The sequence below is a fragment of the Triturus cristatus genome, chromosome 8 (genome assembly GCF_964204655.1).
Source record: "Triturus cristatus chromosome 8, aTriCri1.1, whole genome shotgun sequence".
Classification (NCBI taxonomy): Eukaryota; Metazoa; Chordata; class Amphibia; order Caudata; family Salamandridae; genus Triturus; species Triturus cristatus.
The window spans coordinates 373533854-373558208 of NC_140591.1; the positions used below are offsets into that span (position 1 = coordinate 373533854).

Consider the following 24355-nt stretch of genomic DNA (forward strand, 5'->3'; position numbering starts at 1 on the left):
GTTTGAATCGCATTTACTGCTCTCCTGCTTCTCTCAACAAAATTGCTAACGCGATAAGCCCAGAGTGCCATCGATATTAAAATGCAGCTGCTGACTCCTTGCACCGAGCCATGACTTGTCCTGTAATTCATACGTTTTGTGTGATGACTGTTGAGGTAATAGTAGTTGAAATGCCCTCTGCTTTAACACCACTGATGGAACTACTTGGATGCATGAAAGAAATGAAGCAACGCCCTCCCTCCCACCCAGTAACCCAAGATCGCACAGGTGCACATGTAGCGATGGCGCGATCTCTGCTATACATGGGGCTGTGAAATACCAAAGTGCCTCAGAGATGCAGAAATGGCACAAGGCTATTGCGCCCCTGGGGCGCTTTCCATAATACAGACACAGGTAGACATTGTCCAGATGCCTTATACTATATCTAATTATTATTATTTGCCAGCTAGTACTGCTTGAACATGGTTCAGATTCTGCCTTGAATGTTGATGAGTCCAGGCCAAACTATTAACAATGACCTATTATCTAAATTACTTTGTCAGACTTGTATGGAAATGTAATTTGTGGCAATTCTCCTGTCTTCTGATACTTTTGTGTGGTGACAGCCCACTTTTCATGACTAACTAATTGGATTTTACATGAACAAGTGAATAGCTATTTCTTTGTGTGCCCAAACGTAGTTTCCACTGTGCCACTCCAAGAAAGTGAAACGTAAAACGTAATAAACGCATTGTTAAAAATGTAACCATGTTGAACTGAAGTCATTCCACAATACTTTCTTGTTGTTGAATTTAAGTTGTCAGACATATATTGTTGGTGAACATTAGACACCAAGCAAGATAATTTGATTTTATTAGCTGGCTTTGTAGTAAAGGTGGTGTTTGGAGGCCATAAAACCGAAAACAAACATTGAATTATATATGAGAAATATCCTTAAACATCACTTTTTGGATGCAAAGTGTCTTGGATACTGTGCTTTAGAAAGTTTGTGACTGTCGAATTTCCTAGGGCTGCCACTATTTTGTTCCTTGGCAAAAATGTAACTGTTTTGTGGAAAATGTTCCTTTTAAAAATATTTGAAATGGTTATATCTTCTGTACAGCTCCAAAGGCATCGCTCTTATTCATCCTGTTTAATATAAATGGCTTTAAAGGTTTTGTAAATTTGTAATAAATTTGTATGCTCTCCTTTTCAGCTCGTGTGGGTACTATACTGCGATATTTTATGTCTGGATTATGATGGAAACCTATTAGATGCTTGCACGTGTTCCTTGCTTGCAGCTTTAAAAAATGGTAAGTTTTAATGGAAGGTTTTTTAATTGGGCACTGTAATAAAGCGGTCATGTGCTAGGTTTTATCATACATTAGGGGCAATATTATTTAGTGTTCTTTTAAGCCCATTTTTGTGTTTGTGCGAGATAGAGATATATATATATATCTCCTACAGGCAATTGCCAGTAGTTTTAGTTGGGAACTTATTTCCATAGGGAAAGCGATTTTGGTTTTGCTGATAACTTTGGCACCATTTGAGGAATCTTTATGAAATGTTCAAAACTAGTTTGTCACTCACTTCAGCTGCTGTCTGGAAAGTTTGTGGGCGATTCATCAAGCGGGTGCTGAGAAAAAGCGGGCATCCCAAATGCGCTTCCCAATGCAATTTCTCATAGGGATTTTGAACACGACTACTGCCTCAACCACTGAACAGAATTGCACCAAAGTTGGCAGAAAGCTAGATCTTGGTCCAAAAAGAGCGCCTGGTTTGTTTACTGCTGTCCAATTTAACCGAAGGGCCCAATAAACAAGCTCAACTTGGGCCCCCCTTGTGTCTTAGATCTTGTGTAGGGACTTGGAAAAGTGAAGTGTGGGGTTACAGTGGGGTTCCACAAGGGTATATTTTGAGCAATTATTTCAATTTAATGTTGAATTTCTCTTTTGTTTCTTCTTTTATGGCCTACTGCTAGCTTAACGTTGTTATACTTATGGAATAGAGTTTTGGTCACTAGCTGTGGGACCTATGACCTACCGGTTACACACCAATGTCTTTTTGACTTTCTTGTGGTAAATAAAAATTCCTTTACCGGGACTGAATTTGATACATAATCATAATAAAATAGCTCAGTAAAATGAGAGGCAGAATCCGTGATATTAGAGTTTCGGAATGGGCTTTATTCCAATAAACGATTATAATCGGATGCTTCGAGTTCCATCACCACGGGGTTCAGGAAGTGAAGTACATACTTTATTGACAAGAAGTAACTTTTATAGTACATACGTTATAATGGAGCAAATACAGTAGGCGTAATAATTGATAAGGAACTTGACGTGGTACCTGCGTAACCGAAAAATGGGTGTTTACAAGGAGTAAAAAGACACATGATTGGTTATGATATCATGCATAGGTGGATCTATAAGATAATACTTGACATAGATGCGCGCGCAGCAGCATGACGTGTAATTGACGTGTAACTAGGGGGTGAAGGGAACTTGACGTTAGCTCTACATGTGGAGACGAAAAGTCTGGGGGTCAGATCAACCTAATCCCAAATCATATCTAACATCCTATGTTTAAAGAACTATGTTATCCATAAAGAAGGACTCTCGGACAGAATCTATTCTATACTGACTGTGCGTGTGTGTACAAGCGTCTAAGTGTCTACACTGAATGCGAGGGGATGGGAATATTCCATGGTGACAGGGCTATGAATTACTTGCATGAGGGCAGAGAAGCCGGGCCTCTTACTTGGTAACTGGAAGAATGTTTACTTAAGCTACTAGGCAGGAATGCATCGGCTGAGGGGGAAGCAGATAATTCGAAGGTGAAATACAGCTCTTGGCAGAGAATAGGCTGATGTCAAGCTTCGTGGGCCGCGCAGAGAATGAGACAGAGTTCATGGTCACAGATGCAGGCTCAGACTGGAGCTTTCAGAGGCAGAAGGCAAAAGGAGTTTGATGACAGAATCAGGGCCTACTTGCCTTGGACTGTAAAATGGCATAAGTGAACCATATAAAGCCGGTGGCCTTTCATATTTAGAAATGGAATATCCGACATATTCATGGCGGATCTGACAGAGGACATGTTGACGGTGGACGCACATGTATTTGCGTCTTCATAACTGGAACTGGAGGGAACATACATGTACTTGTGACATGCACATAGAACCGTTGGGGTCCAAGATAGGGGACATAACTGACCAGGAAAATCCACATTTCCACATTCCCTCCTTGTCCCCCTACTTGCCCTTCAAGAGATATCGATCTTCATCAATCCATCGATCTGTTCATATAGCATCATTTGTTCTTCTTTCTTCTTCCGGGATCTTGAATGAAAATCTTGATGTGGAATGCACGATGTGGCACACAGACCACAAATTGCTGGTCCACATTGTAGACATAGACAGCAACTGAATAGTATGAGAAGGCCAATACCTAGGAAGGATAAAACTCTCCATCCCCAGGCTGATACCACATTCCAAAACCAACTGGACCAAGTCCAAGTGCCTGGGTTCTGGTGTATCTGGCTTACAATCTTATGAAGGCGAGTGATGGCTTTATATACAGATGGCGAATTTTCTGGTATGAATACGCAGCAACTTGATCCGATGACCCTACAAGCTCCGCCCCTATCAGCCAGGATGACGTCAAGGACAAGACGATTTTGAAGCACAACAATCCGCATAGCAGACTGCTCTTCTGTTAAATTGCCTAAGGCGGAAATAGTCTCATTCACTACTGCTTCAAGGGTTCTGGTTAATCTACGTATCAGCTTACTATTAGTAACGGTACCTATATAGGGAAAGATGCCTTTATTAAAATCTACATACTTGTCCCATGCCGTCTCAGTGTAATCGACAATGGGGAGATCTCTCCGCTTTCTGTTGTGTACTAAATGAATATTTCTGTAGTAATCAGGAGGAGCTAGAAAAACAGGTGGCAAAAGGAATGCAATGTAGCAGGTACCATCCCAATCTGGAGGTAGACGCATATATGCAGTCTGACCACATATAAAGTAGGAGTGGCGAGAAGCTCTAAATGAAGATTTTCCTTGATCACTGAATTCTACCATAGTAGTGCATTTACTATGGCCCATATGTATGGAACCAACCTTTCTTACACATAATTCACCCTTCGCTGGGAATACTGACATGGTGGGCAAGACTAGTTCAACTTCGGATACGACATTTAGAATCATGAGATTAGGTGTAAAATTACCTAATCCATATACTTCATTTTCTAGATCAGTTCCTGTTCTTTTGGGGCGACCCTCCTTGTCAGGGTAGCAGACCTTGAGTAAGACTAGGTTCAGGTTTCCCCATATCCAATGATCTTGGTAAACTGCTGTGTCTGAGTCTATGGAATTGATTAAACTAAACCATGCTCCACAGGAGCCATTATGTGTGAATGGATATGGAAAGAAAGGCAGGACTCCTTCATAATTCAGGGAGGGAGTCGGCCACACACCCAACAATTGGTGGCATTACTAGTCTGATGGGAATGATGTAACATACTAATGAATGTGTTATTGCGCAGCGCAAGTCTATAAGATAATTCATGCGGAGGTAAGTCACTAAAAGAATGTTCAGTAGTAACATTATAAGCATGTCTAGAAATAGGGTAATATATGTGCAACAACATACTTGTAATAATTATTAAAAGACTCAATAAAAACAAAATTAATAATGTCACTATGCAGTGGCTACGCAGTGATTTACAATACGCCTGTCGTTTCAACATTTTCCGGGTATTTTTCTCTACTCAGGTCCAAGGGATACATGTCAGAGACAATTCAACCGCTTCACCTTGGAGAGGACTTAAACAATCAAATTGCTCGACTGTTTGGGCCTAAGCTTTAGTTTATAGTTCTTAGAGTCATTTTGTTCAACAAAGGGAAGTTCTGAATCAGTCTGTGAGGGAGTGCAGGGCACAATGTCTATATCCGAGGGTAGTCCATGAAATTTTTTGACGTGGCTTGAATGAATCCAGCCCTTACGGCCCTCGATCTTCACGGCTGTCCTCGTGGTCAACAGGACCAACTTGGGTGCTTTCCACCTGGGCTCCAGCTGGGTCTTTCGGTCGAAATTCCTCACAAAGACAAGATTACCCGGAACAACGTCATGGGGTTTCACCTCAGTGTTGTCGGGAAAGGCTGCAGCTACCTGTGAACGAGAAGATTGTAGTGCAGACATCAAGGAAGCCAAGTAATCTGTCAGCATATTACAGTCAATATCAGTTATTTTGCGTGGTATGGGCGTCCCCCACATATTCGGTGGTCTACCGAAGATCACCTCATACGGGGATAGCCCTGTTCGAGAGTGTGCTACCATTCTCATGTAAAAGAGTGCAACTGGTAACGCTACTACCCAGTCGACACCTTTCTCTCTGCATATTTTGGACATTCTAATTTTCAGTATCTGGTTATGTCTTTCTACGAGACCTGCTGCCTCGGGATGTCGGACACAGTGGAATTTCCACTGATATCCTAACAGAAGTGAAACGTGTTTCATTAATTCGGATGAGAACGGCTGGCCGTTATCTGAGTAAACAGCACGTGGTAAACCGTATCGTGGGAAGAATTCTCGAACCAACTGTTTGGCAGTAGTCGGGGCAGTGTAATCTGAAACCGGGTATGCCTCCGTCCAACGGGACAGAGCGCAGACAACTACAAGAACATATTTGAATCCTCGGCATCGTTCCATCTGGATATAGTCCATCTGGAGTACTTCAAAAGGATGGTTAGGAGTATGAAATCCACCCTGTTCTACGGGAACGCTTTTTCCTGGGTTAAACTGACAACAGATCATACAGGTACGGACCTTTTGTTTTGCTGCTGCTCGTAAATGTTTATTGAACCAAATGTGTTGAATGCTGTCTAGCATAGCTTTTTCTCCTAGATGCGCTGGACTATGTATAGTGTTTATTATAACTTGGACCATTGAGTCAGGAAGGAACCATACAGACTTTTCCTTCATCATCCATCCTTGGTCCGTTTGGATCCCCCCTAATTCAGTCCATTTCTTTATTTCATCTGGTGTAGCATGTGTCTGTATGTCAATTACGTCAAGAGTAGGATCTTTAACTGTCATGCAATGTGTCGGGACTATTGTCTTTGTCACGTCGGGGATTTGAGTTTGAGCAGTCTGTTTAGCTGTTCTGTCGGCTAGATCATTGCCTTGAGAAATGATATCAGTAACCTTCGTATGAGCCTTACATTTCATGATTGATATTGCAGTGGGTAAATGTATTGCATCTAATAAGGCATGAATGAGGGGTCCGTGCTGAATGTGGGCACCGTGGGAAGTTAAATAACCTCTCTCTCGCCACAGCACGCCGAAGTCGTGTACAACTCCGAATGCATAACGTGAGTCAGTGTATATGTTGACTTTTTTATTCGTGGCTTGAATACAGGCTTGTGTCAGAGCGATGAGCTCTGCTGCTTGAGCTGACAAAATATTTATACGATTAGTTTCAATGACTTCAGTATCTGTTGTGACTGCGTAAGCGGCCACTAACTCTCCTGTACTTGTTCTCATGCACGAACCGTCTACATACAATGTCAGGTCTGGGTCTGATAATGGGACATCGGTTAAGTCTTGTCTGGGTTTCGTTGTTATCGTAATAACTTCAATACAGTCATGGGCTAGTGGGTCTGTTCCTATTACAGGTAGAAGTGTGGCAGGATTCAATGTGTTACAGCGTCTGATTTCTATATGTGGCTGAAACAATGTAAGCTCATATCCTGTAAGTCTGGCTATGGTCAAGTGTTGTGTTTGCGTTCTATTCACAAGAACCTCTACTGCGTGTGGTACTTGAACTGTCAATGGATGTCCTAACACTATGGCATCGCTTTGTCTGATTGCTAAAGCTGTTGCTGCTACTGATTTTAGGCACGCAGGCAGAGCCTGAGCTACGGGATCTAATGTACTAGAAAAATAAGCACATGGTTTGTGTGCTCCCGCTTGTTCCTGTGTGAGTACTGACAAGGCAGCACCTTCGCGTTCTGTAACAAAGAGTGTAAACTGTTTTCTGTAACATGGCGTTGCTAAAACGGGTGCTTGACATAGAGCTTTCTTTAAGCTTTCAAAAGCTTGTGTGTGTTCCTGAGTCCAAGGGAGAACAGTCGATGTGGCTGCCTCCTGTGTTGTCAACTGAATGAGTGGTTTTGCTAGAAATGCATACTGAGGGATCCACTGTCTACAATATGAAGTGAGGCCTATGAAAGCCCGCACCTCCTTCTGTGTCTTGGGTATTGACATGTTAGCAATTAACTGAATGCGGTCGGGTGTAAGCTGCCTTCCCTCCTTGGACAGCGAGTGACCAAGGTAAACAACTCGCTGGACACAGAATTGCAGCTTAGAAGGGGACACCTTGTGCCCCTTTTCGGCTAGGAATTGTAAAACTGTCAGTGATGCTTTTTCACATTCAGGTTCGCTTCTTGCGGTGATCAGCAGATCATCGACGTATTGAAGCAGAGCGGTGTTAACTGGCATGTGGATACTGTCAAGTTCTCGTTTCAGTGCTTGGCTATAGATGCTGGGGCTTTCTGTAAATCCTTGAGGTGCGCGTGAGAATTTAAAGCTACGCCCATTTAAACTGAATCCGAACAAATATTGACTTTCCGGGTCTATTGGGACGCTGAAAAAGGCATTTTTGAGATCAATTACAGTAAAGAATGTTGCTTCGGAATCAATAGCTGTCAATAATGACGAGATATCTGGGACCACAGGGAATTGTGGCACAATGCATTTGTTTAACTCGCGCAGATCAATAACCAATCGATATACTGGCGGGGCTGTAGGATCTGTTCGTTTAAGAATCGGAATTATCGGTGAATTACATACATTGGAGTCTGTTTCTACAACTACTCCTTGGGCAATTAGCTCGTCAATGATTTGTAGTAAAGCCACTACAGCATCTGGTGGTAACTTGTATTGTCGCATTCGTGGTAGCACCACTCCTGTCTTGAGTGTGACTCGATATGGTGTAATATTCATGCAACCAACATCAGTAGGGCCTTGTGCCCATAGATGTGTAGGTAGAGTCTGTAGTCGGGGATCCATGTCTCTAGATACATAGTGACCTTTAAAATCACGTAAAAACAACCTTACTCCTTCCGGAGAACAACATATTATGGCTCCTAGGGCTTTCAACGTTTTTATTCCTAACAAGTTTTCTGGACATGATTTAGTAAGCAATAAATCTGTAGTTCGTGTCAAAGGTCCTATCGTAAGTGGAAGAGGCTGTGATACTTCATTAACAATAGGTTTTCCTGAAAAACCAAGGGAGATATTCTGAGAGCCTGAGAGGGGTGCCCCTGGGACTTCACTACGTTTTATAGTTGTTCGACTTGCCCCTGTATCGAGTAAGAATTTTCTATCTTGACCTAATAATTCACTATGTACATAAGGTCCTTCTTGATCTACAGGAATCTCGATAAGGGGTAAGTCAACTTCCCTCTCTAGGCTAGTTCATGCGTAACGCTGATACTCAGGATATTCATACTGTGCAGTCTGATACATTTGTCGTGTTGTGGTCTGTGTGGCAGCAGCAGGCAACGGTGGTGCAGCTGGCACAAACTGTATTGGCTGTTGTGCGGCTGGCATGGCCTGGGCATGTTGCATAGCTCCTTGTTCATTCTGATCCTGTCTGAGTGGCCGTGGTCTTTCTTGTGTTTTACCTATGGCGATATTATGTTTTAGCACTGGACAATCGTGTACGTAATGACCTGGCTTTTTACAATAATTGCATGTCCCTTTTACCGGTCCTGCTGAATCGGAATGTGTCATACCCTTTTTATGTCCTTCAGCTGGTACTGTCTGGGCAACTAGCATTTTCATTTTTGTGTCTTTCATGCGTCTGTGTTCATGTTCCTGTTCCTCTTTAATTCTATTGTGGTGGTACTGTAACATTTGTAACATTTGTGTTGGAGTGTTACCTTGCCAGGTACTCTCGAATTTTAATACTCTATTCTTTACCGGGGACAGAGCATTTTCTACTAATTTTGTTACGAACAGATGCGGGTATGATTCGCTACTTGCTTTTATGCCACTATTTATACCAAAACATTTTTCAAATCGGGCATAGTAATCACTAGTGTCTTCATCTTGCTTCTGTTTACAGGCTGAAATTGTACCCCAATCTTCCTTTTTCGTAGTTAATAAACGTGGCAGTACCTGTACTAGCAAACCTGGTAGTGCTTTAGTTTTATCCCCGAGTCCTGCTCCTGCAGTTCGGGCCTTTTCTTCCGCTTCTAACACTGACCATTCTATCTTTTGGTCTCCTACCTCCCACTCTTTTTCCTTGAGTTTCTCATAAATGCCAGCAGGCATCAACACCTTTAATATCGTCATAATGTCGGGATAGGTATACCCTCCCATGAGTAACATGTCTTTAATTTCTCGGTGAAAACCCGCTGGGTCTTTGTCATGACTAGGTACCACTTTCTTCATTTCTAACAGTTCTATTTTTGATATGGGCGTGTATACAAATACGCGCCTAAACTCGTCGCCCTCGCCTTTTATTGGGTGTACTTCTCGTAAGGGATTCTGTCTATCCATGTGATACGTTGTTCTTTCCTTGCTGGGCAATGAGGTATGCTCTGAGCATATAAAAAGAATATACTGTTTTCTTGACATTAGAATTTCTTTAATTAATTCAGTACCTGGACCCCTCCATTTATTTGTAAGCAATTCAGTCAATATGTCAGGTAACGGACCAGGGTCCGAATGCTGACTCCGATATAGTATAATGAGTTGTTGAATCATATAAATCCCAGCCAACCTCTGTTCATCTGGGGTGAGATTCAAAAATGTGCGTACTACTGTAGCATCACTATATTTTCCGGGACTGTCCACCCAGTGGACAGCTGCCCTGGCTAAATCTTGTTCATCCATAGAATCGAGAAAATGATAACCCCTTCGTTCTCGGAGTAGTTTGTCAGCAGTTTGGAACGAATGCTCGTTAGACCTTATATTAATTATAGGTATTTGGAAATTCCTGTTATTATCTGGACATATCGGACGTATTGAGTCAATATGACATCTAATCTGATCCCCATGACAAGATCTTCCTCTACCTACATAGGCTATGGTGTCCAACTGTCCTGCGGGTGGTCCTGACCCTTCTTCCTCGCTTTGTTCGAACTCGTCGGTCTGTAATCTCTCTTCGTGTATCCGTTCTATTTCTTTACGGATCTTTCGGCACATGGCTATTATACAATTTTGCTTATCGTGTCTTCCTTCTGATATATTCTGGCTCCATTTTGTAAGAATATGCATTGCATCCGGGTCTACCCCCGGTCGGTCTTGATTTCTGATCACACAGTTTATGAGGAAACGTAGCAGTTCCCCCTGTATCTCTACTTTCTGGAATTCCATAGCTCTGTTAATACATTCTGGATCTCGCCCTGTTTGAACAAAATGATATATTTTATCTAGATGCGCAGTCATTCCTGGTAACCTCGCTAAATACCCTGCGGCTCGTCTGATACGTAATGATGCCAGGACCATTTCGTCCTCTTTACCGACCACCGGGTCATATCTACAATCTATAAGAAGTTCCTTAAGCGCACGTTCACTTACGAATTTGGGTGTACGTGAATGCGCTGACTCTTGAAAAACAAGTTTATTTATTCTAGGTGGCGTAAAAGTATTGCTAGCACCTCCCGTGGCCCCATCTGGGGCGTCGGGTGTGAAAGGATTCGTCGAACGTGACACAGCAACTATAGGTGTGGACACCACTGTAGAATCGACTGTGGAGACAGATGCGGAAACAGATGTGCTTGCCGAAGCTAGTGTCGGGACTTGCTGTTGCACAGGGACAGATACCTGATCCTGACGTTGAACCCCCCCGCCAGACGGTCTATGTGGTGCGGGGTTAGCATACTCGGGAGCTGCGTCATCTAGGTATGAGGAAAGAAAAACATCTTCGGCGGTTCTGGGATGTCCCTTAGGATGTACCTTAATTGGAAATAATGGGGGTGGCAAGTCTTTCGGTATCTCTGGAGTAGCCTTAGGTAATCCTTCGGCTAGAAGAGGATACATACCATTCATAAGGGCATTTCTTTGTCTATCTACTTGTTCCGATTTCACTCGGATACCTTCCTCAATTAATAGATTTTCTTGAACTTTATTTGAACTTTCTTTACTCTTCTCTTCCTGTCTACGTGCTTTTTCTGTTCGTCTATGTGATTCTTTACGCCATAATTCAACGGCGTCTTTCTGTGACTGTCTGACTTTTCTTTTCCATAATTCTTCCTCGACTTTCATGATGCACTCTGCATCCCAGGTTCCCGCTGTGGGCCACCTCTGACTTTCCGGCAATCCCTTGGTATAATCTACCCATAAATCAAGAAATAATATAGCGTCTAAGCCATGTTTGTGATACATAAAGTGCCCTGGAGTATCCCTAGGAGGAATAGGGACGGCTTCTTCGAGAACCCCTTTTCTGGTAGTGATCTGTCTTAATTTCGAAAAGAGCGGCATATTGACAACTGACCTTATACTTGATTTTGACCTGATACTTGAATTTGAACAGACTTAATACAATAAACACGATAATGAACAGTCATTCATACCACGATATACAGAACATACTTAAACATTTTAAACATTTAACATTAAACCTTTAACTGAAACAACACTGATGATCGTCTGCATAACTAAATCACCATGCTTAATTCTTGACACTTACTAGATACTTCGGAATACTTGATATACTGCTAAACAGTACAGATACACTGCTAAAACAGTGCAGACCGGATTTGTGTACCCAAACCCGTCTTGACCGGCACAACCTATGTGCACGTCAGAAATGCCTCCCCAGCAATGGTACTCACCGGGTAGCTTCGGAAACGGAAGGCCTCAGTAACTTGAACTTGAACCGGACTGGACTCGACTCGACTCGTCGGACACTGGGCTTGACTTCGGACTGGTGGGTCTCTGTATACCTCGGATCTTGCTCTCTCAGCTAGGCTCTGGTCGGGATACTTCGCACTTCTCACCGCCTCGTCTGGGTGTTGATCGCAGTCTCAGTCGCCCCCGCTTGACCGGAGGGAGATACAGGAAATCCTGCTGGTACGCGTTATTGTCCGTCCAGCTGTGGCAGGAGACCGGGCCTACAACTCACCGCCGGCGCGTGAGATGAGAAAGTGTCCCTATTCGGGCGCCATCATGTGGTAAATAAAAATTCCTTTACCGGGACTGAATTTGATACATAATCATAATAAAATAGCTCAGTAAAATGAGAGGCAGAATCCGTGATATTAGAGTTTCGGAATGGGCTTTATTCCAATAAACGATTATAATCGGATGCTTCGAGTTCCATCACCACGGGGTTCAGGAAGTGAAGTACATACTTTATTGACAAGAAGTAACTTTTATAGTACATACGTTATAATGGAGCAAATACAGTAGGCGTAATAATTGATAAGGAACTTGACGTGGTACCTGCGTAACCGAAAAATGGGTGTTTACAAGGAGTAAAAAGACACATGATTGGTTATGATATCATGCATAGGTGGATCTATAAGATAATACTTGACATAGATGCGCGCGCAGCAGCATGACGTGTAATTGACGTGTAACTAGGGGGTGAAGGGAACTTGACGTTAGCTCTACATGTGGAGACGAAAAGTCTGGGGGTCAGATCAACCTAATCCCAAATCATATCTAACATCCTATGTTTAAAGAACTATGTTATCCATAAAGAAGGACTCTCGGACAGAATCTATTCTATACTGACTGTGCGTGTGTGTACAAGCGTCTAAGTGTCTACACTGAATGCGAGGGGATGGGAATATTCCATGGTGACAGGGCTATGAATTACTTGCATGAGGGCAGAGAAGCCGGGCCTCTTACTTGGTAACTGGAAGAATGTTTACTTAAGCTACTAGGCAGGAATGCATCGGCTGAGGGGGAAGCAGATAATTCGAAGGTGAAATACAGCTCTTGGCAGAGAATAGGCTGATGTCAAGCTTCGTGGGCCGCGCAGAGAATGAGACAGAGTTCATGGTCACAGATGCAGGCTCAGACTGGAGCTTTCAGAGGCAGAAGGCAAAAGGAGTTTGATGACAGAATCAGGGCCTACTTGCCTTGGACTGTAAAATGGCATAAGTGAACCATATAAAGCCGGTGGCCTTTCATATTTAGAAATGGAATATCCGACATATTCATGGCGGATCTGACAGAGGACATGTTGACGGTGGACGCACATGTATTTGCGTCTTCATAACTGGAACTGGAGGGAACATACATGTACTTGTGACATGCACATAGAACCGTTGGGGTCCAAGATAGGGGACATAACTGACCAGGAAAATCCACATTTCCACATTCTCCTTAGGATTTGAACCTATAACCTGAAAACTAATCATGGATATTTCCTGAATGTGCATTAGCCATCTGATCGATCTCCTAGGCTTTGAACAAGCAAAGTATAGATTAAGCATAGCTCTCTGGAATTGAAACCAGCAATCTGGAAATTACACATAGATTTATGTAGTAGACTCATTAACCTACTGAGGTATACCTCTAACCTTTTATCATTCAAAGCCTATTTGTTATTTTTCTGGTCCCTGCTCATATGTATTTGTAACATGTTGCATTTGTCACCCCAATGGGACAGGTATGCCCAGACGTGGGTCCCGTGCTCTCCATGCCACTGGAGTCAAGCTATCCTGGCTGATGAGGGGTGAAACCCCGAAACCGGTCCTAGGATGCTTGGTTCCAGTCCAGGGAGATCCTGGCCTGGCAGTTCTGGGTGGACTGTTCCCATTGGGCACAGGGTCAAGACTATTTTGCATATGGCTGGGTTCAAACTGGAATGGCATGGTGAGCAAAAAACAATGGATTTAGTCCCAGATCTCTGTACTGGGGTGAATGTATGACATTGTTCTGCATTCTGTCCATCAATTGTTCTTTTTGCATATGTATTTGTAGCCTTGCCTCTCTTCTCTTGTTTGATATTTTGCTTCTGTTTTCTCCCTGTATTTTCTTATTTCGATTTGCTACTTTCGTCTTTTTCTCACCACTTGTTAATTTTTTGTATCCAATCACCTTTGTCAATGGCTTTCTAGTTTTACACTTTCTTCCTGTTTCTCTTTTCTCCCCCTTTCTCTGCACTATCTTTGCATCACCTTTCCTTCACCGTTTCATGTACTATTTATTTCTGTTCTCATTTCTCTATTCTCCTTTCTGCCCCTCTTTTTTGCTGTATCCCCCATGCTTTTTTTTTGCTCTTCTTTCCTGCCTTCCCCTCTTTTTTCGCACTTACTTAGGTGTGCAGGTGCTTGGTGAACATGGACATTGATTCACCAAAATGCCATAGGTTTCAGGAATGTCACCTTTGTTCATATATTGATATCACAGGAAGTGACACTGTATGATGTTTAATCCTAATGACACCACGGGAAGTGATGGCATGTGACCCCATCACTATCATATGAACAGACATCATCTGACCTTTGAAAGAGCATCAAGTCAGAGTTTTGTCAATGTATCCAGTATTGAGGTATCTTTCATAGTTTCACATGCTTGAATCATTCCCCGTTGTCGAAGTGGGAGTCCCACGGTACTATAACTAAAGCAGTAAAAAAAAATTCCATAAGCTATCATGGTGAAACCATGAACTTAATTGCCTATCTACCTTTTTTTATTTTTATTTAAAGGGCCACATTTTAGATACAACCAATCTGTAGCTAGTACCCTCTAGAAACTTCCCAAGAGAGTCTGAATCCCTCAGATTTTCACCGCACATTGTGTGTGAAGTGAGTCTCTCTGAGCTCTTCTCAGTTCTTTTAAATTCATTTTTTATTTCCTACTGGAAATTCATAATGTTTGATAAGAAGGCCCTTTTTCGCCCCTGCAAGTCCTGTGGAAAAAAGAGGGTTCATGTTGATGATCCCAGAAGGATTGCATTTACTGCCTCCGTCCTCAACCTGAGGTGAAACAGTGCAAAATCTGCCGCCATTTCTCATCTAAAACCCTGAGAGACAGAGAAGGCAGGCTGTTGTTATGGCTGAAGAAGACGCAGAGGACATCTTCTGATGAGGAGAGCGATACCTCTCCAAATCTCATAAGAAACCCAGGTCTGAGGTGGGGCAAAAAACACCTTAAAACCTCCCATCAGACTAAAGAAGCTCTTAAGAAGGAGCAACATACCAATGTTTACTCAGAGCCAGCCTTGCCATCGTGTTCTTTAAGGCATAAATCCACTCACAAATTCCCCTCTGAGTCTGCATCGCCGTTGACGCCTAGGACGTCGACGACTACAATGACTAATAATAATATACTTTATTCTGCGGTATTCACAGCCATAAAAGATACACAAACAAAGAATAAAAATAATTACAAATCCATTAAAGCAATATAATATCACTGTGCAAAATCGCGGCAATTCCTCTAAACATGAGTCATGTCTCGAATTTCTTGATTTTAATACAGCTCTTAAAAAGTTTGTGACAATAAAAAGCTTGCGAACATTAGTCATGAGTTGCAAGTGCTAAAGGGCTACATGAGCCTGCCTGAACCTCAATTATTTTAAATACGGTTTAAGATACAATGGCCAAGGATAGGTAAAATATTTACATAAAAATACAAAATGTAGGCTGTCCTGTGGAGGCCTATTGTTGCAGCCACAGGGACTTCTGTCTTCTGTGCGTCAAACAAAACCTGCTGGGGATGTCACTAGATGGTGAAACATATTTAATCAGCCCTGTACTGATTTACCTAGGACAAATCCTACCGTGGGTTTACTAAATCCCATGCCCTCACGATCTGCCATGGCTTTTTTTTTTAAAAAGCTCTTTGACCAAATTTTTGTCCTTTTGCCTCACTTTGTCATATCTTGTAAAAATGTCTGCTCTTCCCAGGCTGACAAAGTTTCCTTAACATACCTTAGCCATGGGATTTTAAGATCTTGTCAAGTGAGAGGCAATCCACAATTACTGCTCGATTAAAAGATGCCTCCTTGACCAAACATTCATCCAGCACAACAAGGGCTTAACGGCTACTAGGTCAATTATGTACTTGATGCCTAGTTTTTCATGTACAGAATAAGCAGGGGTACCCTGGAGAACTTTCAGCATCCGTCTTAGAAATTTGTTTTGTGACAACTTTTATGAGCTCTCATGTACCCCCAAACCTCACTGCCATACAGGACCTTGGAGGTACAAAAAGACTGGTATAATTTTAAAATCACCCCTGGGGACCATGTGCCTATTCTGTGTGCATAATTAGCAATTGTACCCATGGATTTTTTCAAATCCCTTAGCTTGCCCTCCTTCATGGTTTTTGTAAATTTAATTTAGCATCGAACAAAATGCTAAGATATGAAAAAACTGGAACCTTAGTTAAACTATGTGCACCTGCCTTGTACGTTTTTAGTCTAGTCCCTCCACTACCTAACTTCATCACAAATGATTTAGTAAAATTAAGGGACAGATTCGATCCATTCACGAAAGAGACGAAACCATCTATTGGGACCTGCAGTGCCACAGGTGTACGTGGTATAAGGACAGCATCATCCGCGTACAACAGGAAAGGCACTGATTTCCTGCCTATTCTCGGTGTATCTGTCTGTAATGATGTCAGAGCGGATTCTAAAACATTGATATATAACATAAATAGAAAAGGGGCAAGAATACACCCTTTACGAACCCCTCTAGAGCAATTAAAATTATCAGTAAATCCTCCTTCTTTGTTGAACCTGACTGCAGCTGTGGTGCGGACATAGTCATTAAAACATTTATGATTGCAGGCTCAACTCCTAACTCGCCAAGTATCAACCACAATTTATTACGATTCACTCGATCTAATGCTGCAGTAATGTCCATAAAACCCAGGAAAAGGGGTCCCTCTTTGGAGATCGTTGTGAGAAAGTGCCCTCTAAAACTGCATTGAAGCCTAAACTCAATTGGCATCTCTGGCCACAGGTCAGCCCCTGGTAAATGGTACCCCAGGTACCTAGGGCACTGTGACCAGAGAAGGCCTCTAAGGGCTGCAGCACTTATTGTGCCACCTTTAGAGGTCCTGTAAAAAAAAAAAAAAAAAAAAAAAAAAACTCACTCACTCTTCGTCCCCAAGCCTGTAGTGCCTTTGCGAACTGGAGGTTCCCCATAGCAAACTACAGGGCGCCCGACGTCAAAACAGCACACTGTACCCGGCCGCTCTAGTGCCGCTGAGGGTGCACCTTTGGTGCTACTTTGTTTCCCCATTTGCCCTGAACTAAAGTCCAGGAGCTTTGCTCCCACAACCAAAGTGGCCTGCTCATCAGCAGCCACCTATCTCCCATTGAATAACATTGGGCCTCAGCACTCTGCATCAGGCTACCCTAGTGCCGCTGAGGGTGTAACAAGAGTGCATCCTTGACCCTGGGGGACCCCTGAGTCTACCCCCAGAACCTCCACTCCCACTACCAAATACTTCGCTTCAAACCAATAACACTATTTTCCTCCATAGGATAACATTGACAGTTTTTCTTGGAAAAGTTTTTGTGTGGGGTTTGCAAATCTAAAGAAATTCTTAAAAATTGTACTGTTTAACAAAAACGATTTTACTTACCTGTTTACTGTGTAAGAAAAGTAATCCAAAAAGTAACTTGCCTGGTATTTAACTGAAAAGCCCTTTCAAGTCTATGTACTGTATTTACGAAGTATTGAATTTCTCTGCAACCATCCTGTAAGTCAAAACAAAGTGCATATACAATTTCAATTCAAACTGTTTACAAACTGCATTACTACTGGAAAGTACGTATTGCTTACATGCGGCAGGCTTGCTTGGTTCGAGAAAATAAAATAACTAAAAGAATATTTTTATACAAAAACAGTTGGTCTGAAGTTAAGTCTTTGAGCATGTGAATTCATTTGCTGACCGAGTGTGTACAACAAATGCTTAAAACTGTCCTCTGATACTGCCTTACTGCTCGACCACACTACCACAAATAGAGAGTGAGGTGCTATCTAACTTTACCTCTGTCTACCTTTGGAGTTCCACTGGACTCAGTGCACACTATACCTCACTTTGGTATAGTATATACAGAACCAGCTTCCTACAATCGTATATTTGGAAATTAAAACAGAGATTCAGGCGCTGGTCTACTGTAGATTTGCCTATACGAAAGCCATATTGAACCTCCAAAATAATTTGATTATCTGCCGACTGAGAGAGCCTGTTTAATAGAACCCGACCCAGAATCTTAACCGCGGAATCAATAAGGGAAATGGGGAGATAGCAAAAAGGATTACCCCTGTCTCCCTTCTTGAAGATCGGGACAGTAGTGATGGTGGATCATGAAAGTGGCATAGCCGCCGATGCTGCAGCATTTAATACCTGGGTCAGAACCGGGGCCCACACCTCAATATTGCTCAGGAACAAATCCGGAGGGATCCCATCGGGTCCTGGGGCCTTGTTCCGAGACAGTCCCTCAATTCCTAACCTCGTCAAGGAGGAAGTTAATAGGCACCTCACAAGGCAATGGCTGTAAATCATTAGTGACTCCTTTTTCATGACCATAGTTGTAAACAGCCTGGAAGTGGGCTGTCTATTGGTCAGAGGTAATATGATTACATAAATTCGGTTTGTCTGGGCAGAAGAGAGTGCTGCCTTTTAAAACGCTTGCTTGTAGCAAATCATCCCAAGCTTGTTTTTGTAACAGGCTCCTCCGTTCTTTAATGGCCATTTTATAATTTCTCCAGCAACTAGCCACCCAGGATCTGTTACGTGGGATCTGTTTCAGGGCCAATTTGAGGTTCCTGTGCTCCTTGGAGCACTCACAGTCGAACCATCTCTGGTTTTCAGAGCAGGTAAAAGCTACTGGGGCGGTTAGCAAACTTGCAACTAAACGGGCGTTAACAATGAATGAGCTAACTATTTTTTCTTCTGAGTAGTATATATCTAAACACTATTGTCTCCTGTTGCTGCAATTTAAAAAGAGAATGATTAAAAACACTAATATCCACCTGTGACCAGTTGCTGATAGTGTGCCCACATTCCTGCCGCCTGGCACTATCTGGATGCCGGCACTGCTAGTACCAGGTTCAGGGGGTTGTGGTCACTAAAGGGACTATGTAAAGTTTTAAAAAGAGATACAAGACGACCCACAGGTGATGAGACAAAAATAAAGTCAATGGTTGTAGCACATTCCCCCTCCCTATAGCATTTCCATGAGGCCGCCTCACTCCGACAGATTGGAGCGGCCCTGCTTTTTTCTTTTGGTGTTGTAAAAATTGTTAGCCTCAGCACTCTCCCTACCACTAGTCTAAGGCCTTTTGACACTTTAGAGTCCCAATTCACCTGCTTCACTAACCCGCCAAGCCCAAGACCTCCTGGCCATTATGATTGGCAGATGTGGTCCAATATTGGGGCCATTTTGGATCTCATCCCTGAGGACAATAAACAGGAATTTCAAAAGAACTTAGCAGAAGGAGAACGCACAGCTGCTGAAATAATCAACTGCGCCATGGACATAGCCACCACAGGCTTTAGACAACAAGCCAGTGCAGCTGTATTAAGACGCCAAGGATGGCTTGGAGCAACATCATTTCGTCTGAAAGTACCATCTAAAATTCTGGACATGGCTTAAGATGGTGACAGTTTGTTCGAAAAGCACATCCATGATGCTCTATTAGCCATTAAAACCTATACAGACATCGCCAAGTCCCTGGGGACCCTGCAGTATCGTAAGGTGCTCTTTCGAGGAGCATGTAGACTGGGTTTCCCCACTGTATAAAGGCGCCTACCAACATACCCAACACTACCATTCCTTTCAGCCACAATATCAACAAGATTACCACAAACCAATATATCGACAACCAACTACAGCTGGTTTCTCCAGACTGGGCTCTCGCAGGAAGCCACCATCACAGGGACATGACTCAGGTCGCAAGCAGAAACCGCATTCGGGTACCAGCTACTGCCTTACCTCCTCCAGTCGGTGCGAACATTTCAAATCACATACATCAGTGGCGCAGCATTACTATGGACAGATGGGTCCTAGACTTAATATCCTATGGCCACACACTAGAATTTGTCCAATATCCACCAAACACTCAACCCAGGGGATCGCACCATCCTCGTCTTCACTCAATAAAACAGGAGGTGAATATTCTGCTAATAAAGGGAGCAATAGATGAAGTTCCTGTAGCTCAAAGAGGAAAAGGTTTCTAATCCTGTTTTTTTCCTGATACGCAAGATATCAGTGGAGTGGTGACCTATTTTAGACCTCAGACTGCTCAACAGATTTCTCAGAAATCCAACCTTCAGGATGATTACACTCTCAAATATCCTTCAGCGCCTCAACAGTGGAGACTACATGACAACCTTGGATCTGGAGGATGCCTACTTTCATGTTCCTAGCCATTCCAAATACCGGAAGTTCCTCTGATTCACAGTAACTGGTACCCATTATCAGTTTTGAGTCCTTCCCTTTGGCCTGAAATCCGCTCTGCTGATATTTACCAAATTCTTGCCCCCAGCTGCTGCCGGCTTACGGAACCAAGTCCATCAAGTATTCCCATACTTGAATGACTGGCTCCTAAAAGCTCCAACAGCTCCTCAAACTGCCAGGACTACAGACCCCTTAACACTCTTTCGCAAGCTGGGCCTTCCATAAACCAATGGAAGTCGTCCGTCATTCCCAGTCAGGCAATGACCTTCCTGGGGGCCAACCTAGACACAGCCCAGAACAAGGCCTTCCTCTCACGAGACAGGCAGGAACGGTTGCAAACCTTGGTTCTCAACCTATCAAACAAGCATTGGCATAGCCAATAGGTCTCGCCTTTGGGACCTTATAAGTGTTTAGTTATCCAGCACAATATCCTTGGTGCAACAACATCAACTGTTGCATGGCTAAACACTTATAAGGTCCCAAAGGCGAGACCTATTGGCTATGCCAATGCTGGTTCTTTATTCTTCTTACACTATTGTATAAAAAGAGGATACATTGGTTATAATTTCTGTTTTAATTCAAGAGATTAGATTTCTCTCCACCAGAGCCATCACCTTTTACTTATGATGTAGGGGGATGCATGTTTGGGAGGTCATCTCTGTTCCAAACCGTCCTAGGGTGGGTATGATAAGCACTTGTCCTCCTAGGTTGGGTGGGACTTCAAGGGTGAGCAAGGGGCATATAAGGGTTAGGCGCCTACAAACATTGAAGTGATATTTCGCCACTGCAGTAGAACAAATTATCTTATTTGTCTAAGTTATGAACCAAACAACACAACTTAGATCAGCAATTTCGAATAGCATAAAATGTTATCCTGGACCATAAATGATCTTTGTTCTTTTACACTGCCAAGGACTTAGATACAAAACCTCAGAGGTTCTGTCTCTCCCGGAAAGAGGCAAGACTATGCAAAGCTTGAACAGCCTGGATATGAATTATGGTGGAAGAACAAGAAGAAGCCATCACTTGTGGTGTCGCTTTACTGTCTAAAGGTAATAATTGGCAATGCCACAATATTAAATATGATTTCAATGGACTATGGCTCATAGCCACTGCGGGTTCCAGCTGAACATCCTGTGGCATGTGGCGATGGCAACGCCTGGGAGCAAGAATCTAAGCCATGGCACTAATCATTTGAACAAAGTAGTAATAAAAGAAAGGCAGGAGGCCCTACATCGATATACATACAGATCGATATTTAAGGCACATGATTATACGTTCTCAGAGAGAGCCCGATAGCAGCCAAGTGCTGGGAATCTAGTTATTTAAAACATATTAAAATGTGCTTGGTGCACTGTACTTGAAAGAAAATCAACTAATAAAAAGGTACAGCCTTTACAAACAGAGGCTGCAAAGGAGCGCGAGAGAGCAACATTTACAAGGTAGGATTCAAAGGGAGGGTGAGAATTGGCAATGAAATGTGCCACTGCCCTGATCTGCAGATAAACACACTATCTGGAGGAGGACTACAATGGACGTACAGCAGCACCGAGGGATTAATACATCCCAGGTGGAAGTATCACACTGAAAACAGTACTGGAAGACATTGCAACAAAAATCGAATAATATACAACGGACGGCAACAGGAAGAGAAACTATCTACCAAGTGTCACTGACTTGGGCAGTGCACATTGAGGGTTGGCAGTAGTAGGGGAGAATGTGAGCCTCTTTAAATAGAGGAGTTTATTTCTGCTTTTGTGTTGACCTGTGTATCAAATATGACATTTCTATTTATTAATGAAAATGTTATACTTGTTCTAAAATATAATAGGAACATTTATTTTCATGCCTATGCATATTGCATACATATGGTTATGCACTGCTGCTAAAAGGAATGTTTGTTTGGGTACACAGTTTTATCTAGTTCTAGTACTACCCACCATCATCTAAGGGTACTTTTCAGTACTGCTTGCTATTCTGATTCAAGCATGTGAATCTATGAAAGATACCCCAATACTGGAAAAAAAGGTACTTACCTGTAGCTGCAGTTATCCTGTATTGGTATCTTTCATAGATTCACATGCAACCCACCCTCCTCCTCTGAAAGGCTTCCCTTATACTTTGGTATTCCTATCCACACTTGTGCTGGAAAATCTGAGGGATTCAGCCTCTCTTGGGAATGTTCTAGATGGTGCAAGCTACTGATTGGTTGTATCTAAAATGTGTTCCTTTTTTTAAAAAAAAGGAAGTAGATAGGCTATTAAATTAATGTTTACACTGATAGCCTATGGATTGTTTTTATTACTGCTTTATTTATAGTACGTGCGACTCCCACTTTGAGGACTGGGAATGATTCAAGCATGTGAGTAACTTATTTCATAGGCATGTTTCTTCAGACCACGTTGAAGCTAGTCAAAACCACACATGCAGCCCTCTGGAGTGAGTAGTTTTGGTCATCATCCAGTAGTTTTCTACTTTATACCCTTGAGGGTATTGGTAGGAATGTCTCTGAGAGGATATATTTGAGTTTTAAAGCGCACTTTTACCCAAGGGTGTCCTGGCGCTGAGCATTGTCTAGCTGGTATCCCTAGGCACCTGTACTTATTCTGTGAACAACCACATTTTCTTTTTTTTTTAATATTCTTTTTATTTGCATTTTCAACAACAAAACGAATACAATCCTCTGCAGTATGAGTAAAATATGTTAGTGACAACACAGTCCCCCACCAATACAACAATAGCAATAAGAGGACTAAGGGCCAACCCGTCATTGCTCAGTAAGTCCTGCATGGCCCCCCCATCTCTGCCCCCCCCGCCCACCCCGCAAACCACTCCCACCACATTCGATGACCTCAACACCCCATGATCTACCCGGCTCCCGTCCCTCCCCGGCTATCATCAGTGTACATCACTGTTTTACAATGCTTGAATCGTAGTTTGAGCCAACCAGTGTGTGAATGGTTCCCATATGTCCTTTGGCCGTGAGCGCATTGGCAAGAGCTCCCAATATAAAGCAAGTTGTGTCTGGCAGTATACCACGCTTTTAATCCATTCCCTAACAGTAGGTGATGTATGCGCTCCCCAGTCCATCGCAACCTGCCTTTTGGCATGCAAAAAGAGTATGGCCGGCAGTTTACGGTGTTTAGGCTTGACCATGTGCAAGATCCCCAGTAGTGTAGTCTGCGGAGTGCAGGGGATCAGTAGGCCAGTGATTGCACACACCAGCTCCATTACCCTGGCCCAGAATGAGGCCAACGTGGGACACTCCCACGCCACATGTAAGAATGCGGCGCCAGGCGCCCCACAACGCCAGCAATTGTCTGTGTCCCTCAAGCCCATGCGATGGAGGCGGCTCGGAGTACGGTACACCATATGTATGTATTTAAAATGTATCAGCCGGAGTCTATAGTTAGGGGAAAGGGTCTCAAGCAGTCTACAGCACATATCCCAATGATCGTCAGCGAGTTTGGCGCCCAGTTCCGCCCCCCACAGACATCGCGCCGTTGGGACCACTATTGGGTGATTACTCTGCATGCTACTGTACAATCGGGACACTAGTTTACGCCCCGATTCCACTCGGAGCACATTTTCAAGGGCCAACAGGTCCGGTGGCGGCACCGGAAAAGTAGGAAACCGCTTTTGACATGTGTGGCGAAGCTGATAATAGAGCAGTGTGTCGAGCATCGTCGGAGCCTCCGCACCACACATCTGTTCTGGCGTGATGAAGGTATCGCCCGGGAAGAGGTTCCCCCCAGTATTAAGGCCGTGTGTCGTTGCACGTTCCCCGGTTTTCATGGTTTGCAGCGGGGGCCACATGGGATTCCCGTGCAGTTGCACCGACTTGGTATAAAGAAGGTCCAACTTGGCTCGGCGACGCAGCCTGTCCCAGGCCCACTTAATTGCGTGTACAGTGTCAATGTCTTTGCATCTCCTCTTGTGTGGTGCGTACAGGGCCGTGTTTAGCGGTAGCGGGGCAACCC

The 24355-nt window shown here is 43.2% G+C and overlaps 1 protein-coding gene across 1 annotated transcript in view; it reads left to right on the plus strand.

The window, feature by feature from the left end:
• Nucleotides 1–24355, plus strand: part of EXOSC8 (exosome component 8) — a 198773-nt gene that overhangs the window by 79309 nt on the left and 95109 nt on the right. Inside the window, exon 8 of the mRNA XM_085621734.1 lies at nucleotides 1196–1292. Coding sequence (XP_085477860.1) covers nucleotides 1196–1292 — 97 coding nt within the window. The remainder of the gene's footprint in view (nucleotides 1–1195; nucleotides 1293–24355) is intronic.